The sequence below is a fragment of the Scyliorhinus torazame genome, chromosome 15 (assembly GCF_047496885.1).
Source record: "Scyliorhinus torazame isolate Kashiwa2021f chromosome 15, sScyTor2.1, whole genome shotgun sequence".
In the NCBI taxonomy this organism is placed as follows: Eukaryota; Metazoa; Chordata; class Chondrichthyes; order Carcharhiniformes; family Scyliorhinidae; genus Scyliorhinus; species Scyliorhinus torazame.
In genome coordinates, this window is record NC_092721.1 from 116,469,989 (window position 1) to 116,482,102 (window position 12,114).

A 12,114-nucleotide genomic window follows, 5' to 3' on the forward strand; every position below is an offset into this window, starting at 1 on the left:
GGATGGACAGTCAGGACACTGATGGCCGTGAGACGGACGAGGAGAGGGCTGCGGGCCAGGACAGTGACGGAGAGAGGACGGCCAGACAGACGATGGACAGACCGGATATGGCACCTAACATGGGTCGCGGACTACGTGCATTGGTCCAAGGATCGACCCAGGAGACCCCAGACCTGGGGACAGGTGAGGACCTTGAGTTTGCGTCACTGTTGTCACCCACAACATCCACCATCGCAGATACACTCACCTCGGTTGGCCATTTTAGTGATGAGGCTTCTGGGTCACTGACTGGTGTGCACCACATAGCCGAACCGGTACAGCAGGTGGAGGTAGGAGCAACCGAGGGGCTGGACGGTTGGAGGGCAGGCCAGGTCCAGCACCCAGCTGCCGCCCAGACAGTTCCCGGGTTCCTGGACTTACCAGACCCACCCACAGACCCAATGCCTTTGGAAACCCAGGGAGTGGACAACGGGATGACGGCCGTCTTCCAGCAACTTCAGACGCAGTTGGAGGAGTCCATCCGCGTCCAGGAGCAGGGAGTGGTGCTGGTCTTGGCTGCCACCCAGCCCGACACCGCACGGGTGGTGTCCGCGATGGAGGCAATGGGAGCAACGGTTTCGGCCATGGGTCAGGTTCTGCAAGGCGTAGGGCTTCATGTGCAGGCGTCATCCGTGGCCCAGGAGAGGGCTGCCCTCTCACAGGCAGCCATGTGCCAAACCCAACTGGACATTGCCGCCGCGCTCCGGGGTCTGGCCCAGTCTCAGCAGGCCATGGCCCAGTCTCAGCAGGTCATGGCCCAGTCTCAGCAGGCCATCGCTGAGAGCATCGGCTGCCTTGCGCACATGCTGGATGGCGTCGTACAATCACAACGGGAGGTTGCACAGTCCCTGACAAGGATGTCACACTCCCTGAGCTCCGTCGCTGCGAACGTTCAGACCCTGGTCGATGCCGCAGCCGGCCTCCAGGACTGGCAGCGCCAGGTGTCAGTGGTGCAACGGCGCTTGTCTCCGCTCGCACCACCGTCCCATAGTGAGGCACGGAGGCCACCGGGCTCCCCAAGGGAGAAGGAGGCTCTGGGGCCCGGCCCGGTAACTCCAGCAAGGGAGGTCCCGGAACACTCGGACTCCCTCCATAGCGTCCCTGGTGCATCTGGTGGGCAGCGGGCAGGACAGGGTGGCACCACACCACCCAGCACGCAGGCCGAGCAGCATGGCCCATCGAAGCCGGGCCTCCCAGGAAACGCGCGCCGACGGGGAGCCACGTCGCAGGGCAGGAGTCTCAGCAGTCCGCCTCCACTCCTGCTGTACCCTCTGGGGAAACACCAAGGCGTAGTGGTAGGGCCCGTAAGGCAAAGAAGTTAGACATGTGTGGTAGTAGAGGTATTCGGTACCTGGTATGCTGGAGCACCATTGGTGGAAACTGTATGCTTTCTATTGGTTAAGATGTATGGTAGCACCGCCCTGCTAGGCGAGGTATAAGAGCCCGTGCCGCCCCAGCAGCCTTCATTCTGTACCTGAGCTGCTGGGGGAAACATCTAGCTTATTAAAGCCTTCAGTTGGACTACAACCTCGCTTTAGTGGTCATTGATCGTGCATCAATTTAATAAGCTAATTTTTTTAAAAGGATGGAGCTCCGAATCAAGCCGGAGTGTCTGCAACTCAACCCCCACGCGGCGAACTCAGCGTCAATCTTGAAGCACTGGCTGGCGTGCTTTAAAGGGTATCTTGGGACGGCTGAAAACACACCCACGGGAGAACAGAAAATGCAAGTCCTGCACTCAAGGGTGAGCCCGGAGATTTATACTCTCATCGAGGAAGCGGAAGACTTCGATGCAGCAATAGAGCTGCTAAAAATACATTATATTCGCCCGGTAAACAAGGTCTACGCCCGGCACCTGCTAGCAACGAGGCGACAAACCCCTGGGGAATCGCTGGAAGAATTCTACCGTGCACTCCTGGTGTTGGGGAGAAACTGCAGATGCCCGCAAGTTTTGGCGAGCAAACACACTGAACTCTTGGTCCGGGATGCTTTCGTGGCAGGTATGCTATCCTCACAAATCCGCCAGCGACTGCTAGAAAAAGACACTCTAGGTCTCAAGGAGGCGCAGGCTCCCTGGATGTGGTCTCCAGAAACGCCCGCGCTTACGTTCCCGACCGCGCAGCAGCCCCCTGGGCAGCGTGGAACCCCTCCACAGCCGACCCCGAGACATCACCCATCCCCCCACAAGCCTGTGCTGCAAGGCGGCCTGGCAACCCCGGGGGGCCCCGCTGCTACTTTTGCGGGCAGACCAAGCACCCCCGCCAGCGCTGCCCGGCCCGCGCATCCACCTGAAAGGGATGCGGTAAAAAGGGCCATTTCGTGGGGGTATGCCAGGCCCGTGCGGTTGCCGCGTTCTCCGGCGGTGAATGCGGACCGCCAACACAAACCTCTCCACGGTCCCCGTGCGGCCAGCGGTAGCCGCCATCTTCCTACTCCAGGGCCACGTGCGGCACCCGGGCGCCGCCATCTTGTCCCGCGGACGCCACATTGGAGGGATGGGCACTGCCATTTTGTGCACCCCCAGCCATGTGCGACCAATGGGAGCCGCCATCTTGGATGAACCCCAGGACCCCAGCTCAGCTGACCACACACTGCCCGAAGAGAACACTCAACTGCTGCGATTAGCCTCGGTGACTCTGGATCAGTCCCGCCCTCGAACACGCTCAACAGCTATAACGACCGTATTCATCATCGGGCACGAGACGTCCTGCCTAATCGACTCTGGGAGCACGGAGAGTTTCATACACCCCGACACGGTAAGGCGCTGTTCTCTCCTCGTCAAAAATTTCCGTCTCTACGTCCTTCCCCACCTCTGTGCGGCCACACTCCTAGGTTTAGACTTCCAGTGTAACCTCCAAAGTCTAACCTTCAAATACGGCGGCCCTATACCCCCCCTCACTTCTGCGGCCTCGCGACCCTTAAGGTCGACCCACCTTCCCTGTTTGCGAACCTCACCCCGGATTGCAAACCCGTCGCCACCAGGAGCAGACGGTACAGTGCCCAGGACCGGATCTTTATTAGGTCAGAGGTCCAAAGGCTACTGAGGGAAGGAGTCATTGAAGCCATCAACAGTCCCTGGAGAGCTCAAGTAGTGGTGATAAAGACCGGGGAGAAGCATAGGATGGTCATCGACTACAGTCAGACCATCAACAGTGTTACATAGCTGGACGCGTACCCTCTCCCCTGCATATCCGACCTGGTAAACAGGATCGCGCATTACAAGGTCTTCTCCACAGTGGATCTTAAGTCTGCCTCCCACCAGTTCCCCATCAGCACTAGTGACCGCAAATACACTGCCTTCGAGGCAGATGGGCGGCTCTACCACTTCTTAAGGGTTCCCTTCGGTGTCACCAACGGGGGCTCGGTCTTCCAGCGCGAGATGGACCGAATGGTTGACCGGTACGGTTTACGGGCAATATTCCCGTATCTCGATAATGTCACCATCTGCGGCCATGAACAGCAGGGCCACGACACCAACCTCCGAAAATTCCTCCAGACCGCAAAAATCCTGAACATTACATACAAGGATAAATGCGTGTTTAGCACCGACCGCCTAGCCATCCTCGGCTACATAGTGCGAAATGGAGTTTTAGGCCCTGACCCTGAACGCATGCGCCCCCTTATGGAGTTCCCCCTCCCTCACTGCTCCAAGGTCCTGAAGCGCTGCCTAGGGTTTTTCAGTTACTACGCCCAGTGGGTCCCCAACTATGCGGACAAGGCCCGTCCCCTGATCCAATCCACAGCTTTTCATCTGTCGATAGAGGCCCGCCAGGCCTTCTGCCGCATCAAAGCAGACATTGCAAAGGCGACGATGCACGCCATCGACGAGTCCCTCCCCTTCCAGGTCGAGAGCGACGCGTCTGACGTAGCTCTGGCGGCCACCCTCAACCAAGCGGGCAGACCCGTGGCCTTCTTCTCACCTACCCTCCATGCTTCCGAAATCCGGCACTCCTCAGTCGAAAAGGAGGCCCAGGCCATAATAGAAGCTGTGCGACATTGGAGGCATTACTTGGCCGGCAGGAGATTCACTCTCCTCACTGACTTACTTTCATGTTCGATAATGCACAGAGGGGCAAGATAAAAAACAATAAGATCTTGCGGTGGAGGATTGAACTCTCCACCTACAACTACGAGATCTTGTCCCGGGAAGCTAAACGAGCCTCTTGACGCCCTGTCCCGCGGCACATGTGCCACCGCACAAGTGGACCACCTCCGAGCCCTCCATGAGGACCTCTGCCACCAGGGGGTCACTCGCTTTTTCCATTTTGTCAAGACCCGCAACCTGCCCTACTCCCATCGAGGAGGTCAGGACAGCCACCAGGGACTGCCAAATCTGCGCGGAGTGCAAACCGCACTTCTACCGGCCAGAGAAAGCGTATCTGATAAAGGCTTCCCGTCCTTTTGAACGCCTCAGCATGGACTTGAAAGGCCCCCTCCCCTCCACTGACCGCAACACGTACTTCCTGAACGTGATTGACGAGTACTCCCGGTTCCCATTCGCCATCCCCTGCCCCGACATGACTGCAACCACTGTCATCAAGGCCCTCCATAGCATCTTTGCACTGTTCGGGTTCCCCGATTACATACATAGTGATAGGGGGTCCTCCTTTATGAGCGACGATCTGCGTCAATTCCTGCTCAGCAAGGGTATCGCCTCAAGCAGGACGACCAGTTACAACCCCCGGGGTAACGGACAGGTAGAGAGTGAGAACAGAACAGTCTGGAAGACCATCCTACTGGCCCTACGGTCCAGGAATCTCCCAGTCTCCCGCTGGCAAGAAGTCCTCCCGGATGCCCTCCACTCCATCCGGTCACTGCTTTGTACCACCACCAACCAGACACCTCACGAACGTCTCCTTGTCTTCCCCAGGAGGTCCTCCTCTGGGACCTCGCTCCCGATCTGGCTGGCAGCACCCGGACCCATCCTGCTCCGAAAACATGTGCGGGCGCACAAGTTGGACCCGTTGGTCGAGAGGGTCCATCTTCTCCACACTAACTCCCAGTACGCCTACGTGGCGTACCCCGACGGCCGACAAGATATGGTCTCCCTACAAGACCTGGTGCCCGTCGGAGCCCTACGCACACCCCAGCCACCAGTCCCACCCTCCCCTACACCAGGGCACCTTACAGGAGGATCGGTCCTTCCGCCGGCCCCGTCTAGGCCCCCCACCCACCGACGCACCCCGCAAGCGCTCCCTTCCCAGGTCAACCGTTTTCCCCACCAGCGCCGCCTAGGGATGTCGAAGCTGTCATGGAGATCGAAGCCACGATCCCGGAGTCACAGACGCCCGAGCCTCCACCGGAGTCACCACCGAAGCTCCGCCGATCACAGAGGACGACCAGGGCCCCCGATCGATTGATTGCTTCATTTTAAATTTTAAACTGTAAATTTAAATCATCAATTGTACATAGTTATTAGAATTGTAAATAGTTACAAAACGCTGTACGGAGGTATTACGGTACCTCCATAACTAATTATACCTCGTGGCCATGTTTGGAGTATCAGGCCACCACCCCCGCCGGACTCTTTTTTAACAGGGGGTGAATGTGGTAGTAGAGGTATTATGGTACCTGGTATGCTGGAACACCATTGGTGGAAACTGTATGCTTTCTATTGGTTAAGATGCATGGTAGCTCCGCCCTGCTAGGTGGGGTATAAGAGCCCGTGCCGTCCCAGCAGCCTTCATTCTGTACCTGAGCTGCTGGGGGAAACATCTAGCTTATTAAAGCCTTCAGTTTGACTACAACCTCGCTTTAGTGGTCATTGATCGTGCATCAACATGTAATAAGTTGGCACGGATACAGGGCACAGCTTAGTTCTAGGGGCGAGGGCACTTGTCTGTGAATGTCACGAATAAAGTCACTGCTACACAAAACCTAGATGACTGTGTGCTATGTCCGGTGCCTGAGGGGTCGTGAGGGGGACCGAGTGGCGCTGGGGTCGAAGTTCGCTACAACGGTGATGCTGGGTGTGTGTCTCCCCCCCCCCCCCCCCCCCCAAAACGCGTTGTCCTCGGCACACTGACGCCAGCTACCCCACATGGGCATGTGATGGAGTGTCCGTGATGCATACAGGAACCACCGAGGTTGAGGGTTTAGCTATGGCCATGAGTCAGACATTGTCTAACGATCCGGAGCTCACAGCTCATCGCAGAGCAGATTGTCATCACTCAACATGGCACTGATCACACCCGCTTACACAAGCAACTGTGTGATACCATCCTGTTGTGCCGCAGGTGTAAGGTGCTGTGAAAGTGGTGGTGTGGGAGCTAGGGTTGTAGGATGGTGCGGGAGGTGGGGGGTGCTGGGTGGTGCGTCCGGGCGGAACGGTGGTGCAAGTGCCTTGCTCAGCGATGCCCTCCCCCTAGTTCATGAAATGTGCGGCGATCAACGCCTCGCGTGCTCGCTCGCCAAGCCGGTGGAGTCGTGCAGCCTCCCGGCCATATGCTGCCCCCAGGTCATGTCTGTGCCCTTCCCTCCCCCCCCTTCCCTATCCTCCTCCTCATATGCAGACGCGTTGCCGTCATCGGGCTCCCCCTGTGCCTCCTCCTCCAGGACATCACCCCTCTGCTGGGCAATGTTGTGTAGCACACAGCAGACAACAAATATGCAGCCGACCCTCTTGGAATGGTACTGCAGGGCACCTCCAGATCGGTCCAGGCACCTGAATCACCTTCAAGAGGCCGAAGCACCTCTCCACAACACTCCTGGTTGCTGCATGGGCCACATTGTTGCGGGTCTCCGCGTTGGTCTGTGGCCTCCCTATAGGCGACATCAGCCACGACTGCAACGGGTAACCCCTGTCGCCCAGCAACCAGCCCCTCAGCCGGGGGGGCTGTCCCTCGAACATTGCGGGGGTGTAAGATTGCGCCAGTATAAAGGCATCATGCACACTGCCGGGCATGATCGTGCATGATCGTTATGCGATGGTCGCAGACCACCTGACTGTTCATAGAGTAGGTCCCATTTCTGTTCCTGAAAACTTTCCCTGTTCTCCACGGGTGGGCATATGGCGATGTGCACCCCATCAGTCGCACCTAGCCAGTTCACCCCGTCCCTCCTCATTGCTGCGCCAATGGCCTTTGCCCATCAGCATGACCTCAACTTGCGAGCGTGTCTTCGCCACCGTCCTGCCATGGTAGGCCAGCTGGCATGTCGCTCCTGCGGATAACCCTCCACAACCCTCACCACGGGCATGACTGCATCCTTCCACTCCCCCCTCCCCCTCCCCACGGGCCTGACTGCATCCTCTCCCCCCCCTCCCCCACTGGCATGGCGGCATCCTGTCCCCGCCCCCCCCCCCCCCCCCCCCCGAGCATGGCGGCACCCTTCCCCAAAAACCCTCCCCCGCCAGCACTGGCCATGGACGCCAAAACTCCTGGAACGCCTGCCGCTCACCATCTTACTCCTCATTGTCAACCAGCACGACTTGCTGACAAATGTATTCAGCAGGGGTGACCGGCGATGGTGTTGCCTGGGGTTACGGCGTCGGGACTTCAGCCCATCCGGGCCGCTGAATAGCGGGGGGCCCGGAGAATCGCCATACTTAGTGTCTCGGGCGATTCTCCGGCAGGCGCGGCGCCGACCTCGATCACACCGTTCTTGCCGGTTGGGAGAATAGCAGAACGGCGTCGGACTGGCGTCACGTGAAAAATCGCCAGCATGGCATGGGAGAATCCCGGCCCAGAGATACGTCAGTCTAGGAAATGGGTTAGGTCGCTAGACTGCACTCAGCTAACCCAACATTCTGTTGCATTCTAGCAAGTGTCGATCAACATACATTCATACGCAGGGACCTATTCTCTGCAATCAAAAGGAATATGTTCAAGCCTTAAGCCTTTTTTGGATTATCTGGGAGCTTGGGGAGCCTATAGTTTCCTGTCACTTTCTCCATGGCCACACCTTGACCAATCAGTCAACCTGCCAACCAATCAGCACCCTTTACTCCTGTAGTGTAAATTGTATGATCATTTGAAATTTGGCATTCTTGTATTTGTCCTGATGAGTGCAAGACGAAAAGCTTGAGAAAAATGTTTCTCTTTTGAGCAATATTCAAAAATAATGGCATATCACTGCAAGTTTCCCCCTAATGGTAAACATTGTAAACAGAGCGTTAAATCACCTTGTCATCTGTAACAACCTCTTTTTAAACTGACCTACTTTTCATATTTGCCAGCAGCAGGATAATCCAGTTTAGAACTGCCAGAGGGGGATGGAATCACCAACTGGTTTTGGAGATGTTCGGTTAACAATCTTGACTACTGAATGTTGTCTGTGAAAGATGTTGCTTTTATAAGACAGTCTTTTTTTAATTTGATGATCTAATCAGTAAAATATTATTTTGATATGGACTTTATTTTCAATGGAAATACCAAATACAGCACTAGAAGATAAGTATTCTAGTAACCATAGCAACCTATGCTATCCATGCTGCTTTTAGCATTTTTCAATTGTATTTTGAGGTAATTGTGCATTAAATCCTACAGTGAGTTTATCTGTAAGAAGTAATACTAAATGTGGTTTTCTATATTTCTATAGTACTAAAGGAAAACAGAAGCCTCTATTCTCATATTGGCGTCTGAATAATCAATATTTTTGTATGCTTATTGTACATTACCCTTCTGATATTAATTGGAATTTTATGGGGAAGTTTTCCTGATTACCCTGAGTAAATTAGGCTTGGAATTTTGTGGATTGGCATAAATCAGAGATATGCAGAACTTTATGCCAAAATGAATGTTAATTCATCTGACTGTTACTTATGTGAAATTTCCTTCCCAATCTCATTGACGTATGCTGACATATACCTATGCCAAATTAGTAAAAATCAGTGTAAACAATTTTATTCTGAGCAAAGCACAAAATTTATCCTACATTCCTCCTTCAACTTTCTCTTTACGAGAATGGAAACAGCAGCATGATATTTTCACATCAGTCACAGCAAGTGAAAAAAAATACAATTGTGGAAAGGTTTCAAATTCAGCGGAATTTTCCGGTCCCACCAGAGTTGACCCCCACTATGGGTTTCCCTGCAGTGGCACTGGGTGAGCCATGCAACTTGCCATTGACTTTGGCAGGACTGGGAGATCCTGTCAGCGACCAATGGTAAACCACCTTCACCGCGGGAAAGCCTGCCATAGCGGGACTGAAAAATTCCTGCCATTAAAAATATCGTGCAGGTCTCAGTCTGAATCTTTTTTTTTAAAGGCTAAAACATTTGTTACACTCCATAAATTGTGATTTTGGTTCCTGCTGTTCTGAAATGTTTTGCCTCAAATCTATACCTGCAGAAACCTAGCACAAGTAGAAGAAATTTGCATGAGCTGTTTTTTTGCATGGGGTTGGGCTGTGTTAAAGAATGGCAGAGGGATTCGGTTTAGATTTCACAGAAATCATCGCAAAAAATTGAGGAAACTCAAACATGGGCTGGGATTTTCTGCTCCTGCCCATGAGGGATATTGGCAGGCAGGAGGGGAAAATATCACAGGAGCTAAAAAGTCAGTTTCCCGTCGGTTGGAAAACAGGTAGCAGTCTTCTGCTCCAAGGCTTCAATAGTGGGTCCCTTTTCCCACGTCGGGAGGCTGTATGAATATGTTAGAATATCATGAATGCTCATTATCATGGCATATTGCCAGACCATACCCTGATGCTGGATCAAAAAGACACCTCGGAGTCCAATTAAACCGATGTGCTTCACGTCCAGATAAAAGTGACATGCACCTGGTGAACTGCACTTCACTCGTGACTGCAAGGTAAGTTTGTCTATCTTGTATTGCACTGCGCTCGCACCTCTGCAGACTCTGTGCTTTATCATATCGACTTTAGAGGATACCCCGGGCAAGTCTCCATGTACCAGACCGTCAGGAAGGTGGGGGTTTGCTAAAGGTTTGTCTAAGTGTGTGGGGGGATGGGAGGGGGGTGGGAGACAAGACAGAGGCAAGGGAAGGGACTGAAGGACAAATTATCCAACATAGAGGAGGATGTGAACAAAATGGAGGCTGCGTTTAATGTTGCCTGCATTATCGTAAGGCACACAGGAATATGCATGACCTCGGAGTATGGTCTTTTAGATTGCAGACCCTCAGAGATGACAGAGAGGAAGAAGAAGTTACCCTTCTCCATGTGCATTGACATCTCTCCTTGTACACCATACCTTTATTTTTCCATAGTGCAGCGAGTCAGGGAATTACATGAGCCTATGTCATAAGCTTACATAGTCAAAAATAAATATAATTTGTACCCACAATGCTTGCCAACAAGATGTCTCGGATAAGCACCCTGAACATAGAGGGTGACGCATCACTGATGCTGGAGATGAACTGAGAATTGACATACACTGTGATGAGATGGCTGCAGACAACATGGACCAGAGGTCCATGATATGAGGTCAGCAATAAGTGGGGGGAGGGAACATGATGTGACACCTGGTAGACCACAGCTTATAGAGGAGGCATAAACCAGGGAAGATACAAAATCGATGAAACTGTAATTACATATGGTGAATACGTTTGCCACCATTGTACTCCTACTATTTATTGATCTTCCTAACCCTGCATTACATTTTGGTGCTTTCTGCAACGGAGGTGGAGTTAAACTGCTAATTTCTGCACCCGGTTATCTGTGATAACTTTGGTGGGCGTCTTCTGGAGGGCTGAGACTTGAAGAGTCCCAACTGTCCTTGGATCTCCTGCTGTGTGGCAGGTGCACTCTTTTTAATCTGTGGTGATGGGGTCACAGAGAGGAGTTTGGAATCAGGTGGATACTCCTGGAGGCACCTCGGATGGATCTGGGTGTACAGCTCCTGATCCTCACCATATTGGTGCCTGAGGGCCTCTTAGATGTGATTCTGCAATTGGACAACATTTGCTGAATAATCCTCAGTGTGCTAAGAATTATGCTCTTGATGAATTTAAGATCGTCAGTCTGGCTTGCAGTGTGGCGTAATTACATGTACTTGAAGCTGGATATATTAATACACAGGACCCTGTTATTTGCAGACAGAAAGAATATGTACACACATTACCCCTGTTCCAGCTAAACAAAATAAGTGACAGTTATTCACTAGTGCATTCCTCAGGGCAATACCTTGACCAATCAGAGTCAAGCTGCCTGGTTTAAATTTCAAACATTGGCCGGAACTTTCTGGCCGGCAGAATTTTCCAGTCCCACTAGCGGCGCATCCCCATTGTGGATTTCCTGACAGTGATGGGTGCATTGAATGGGAAACCTATTGATAATGGTGGAACCTAATGATCCGGCCACCGGCCAATGGTGGACTGCCTCCCGCCAAGGGTGGTGCGGTAAATCCCACCCAATGATTGGCAGTTAACTGTCAGTCACCATCAATTGGTGCATTCTCCACGACAATGCCTGTACCAATCAGAGTCCCTTTTCCAACCAATCAGCACTCTCATACATTATAAATGTGCTGATTTCTGTTACATTGCATTTTTGCAAATGTCCTGATGAGTGTAAGATTAAAAGCTTCAACAAACAAAATGTTTCTTTTTTTTCGACAATACTCAAGTTCTGTCCTACCCCAAGATTAAGTGTGGTGATAATTAGTGCATGGCATCAAAATACAAAACACATTGCACTCACAGTTCTGTAGTCTGAAAGATGAGCTGGTGCAAGATCCTCATTTGGGTGTGTGCTGCCAACCTCATTGTCGCTGCAGGCACAGTCCTGGTTCCCTCCAACCAGGTGAAGATCATGCTCCTCATGCTGGGTGAGCGCCCTCTTCTCTGCCATGCCCCTATCATGTCTAGGACCTCTCCCTTTTACCGTGGGCAGCCTTGGTTTGTATAAAGAGAGATGGAGTGAGTGTGAGCAAGAGGCATACCAAGGAAAATTATAAGGATGGCTATGCATGTGCTGAGTGGAGGTGCAAAACTGCAATAACCGAGAGAAATTTTATTGCTGAGCGTGTTCCTGGAGAAAACGTTAGAGGTATGCTTGTTTCTTTCTGGCATAGAGTGTGGAGATTATGATACATTCAAAACTGCTGTTCTCAATGCCTATGAGTTAGTGCCAGAGGCTTACAGGCAGAAGTTTATAAATTTAAGGAAGAAACAG

At 52.7% G+C, this 12,114-nt stretch overlaps 1 protein-coding gene across 4 annotated transcripts in view; it reads left to right on the forward strand.

The window, feature by feature from the left end:
* Positions 1 to 12,114, forward strand: part of LOC140391761 (large ribosomal subunit protein eL31) — a 245,433-nt gene that overhangs the window by 29,059 nt on the left and 204,260 nt on the right. For 2 of the 4 annotated variants that reach the window (XM_072476604.1, XM_072476607.1), the window contains exon 1: positions 9,739 to 9,791. The exons of 1 other annotated variant lie outside the window; for it this stretch is intronic. In XM_072476604.1, the coding sequence (XP_072332705.1) occupies positions 9,754 to 9,791 (38 nt within the window). In that variant the 5' untranslated portion in view covers positions 9,739 to 9,753. Of the gene's footprint in view, positions 1 to 9,723; positions 9,792 to 12,114 lie in introns of those variants that run through there. One more of the 4 variants, XM_072476608.1, reaches the window with a different exon arrangement.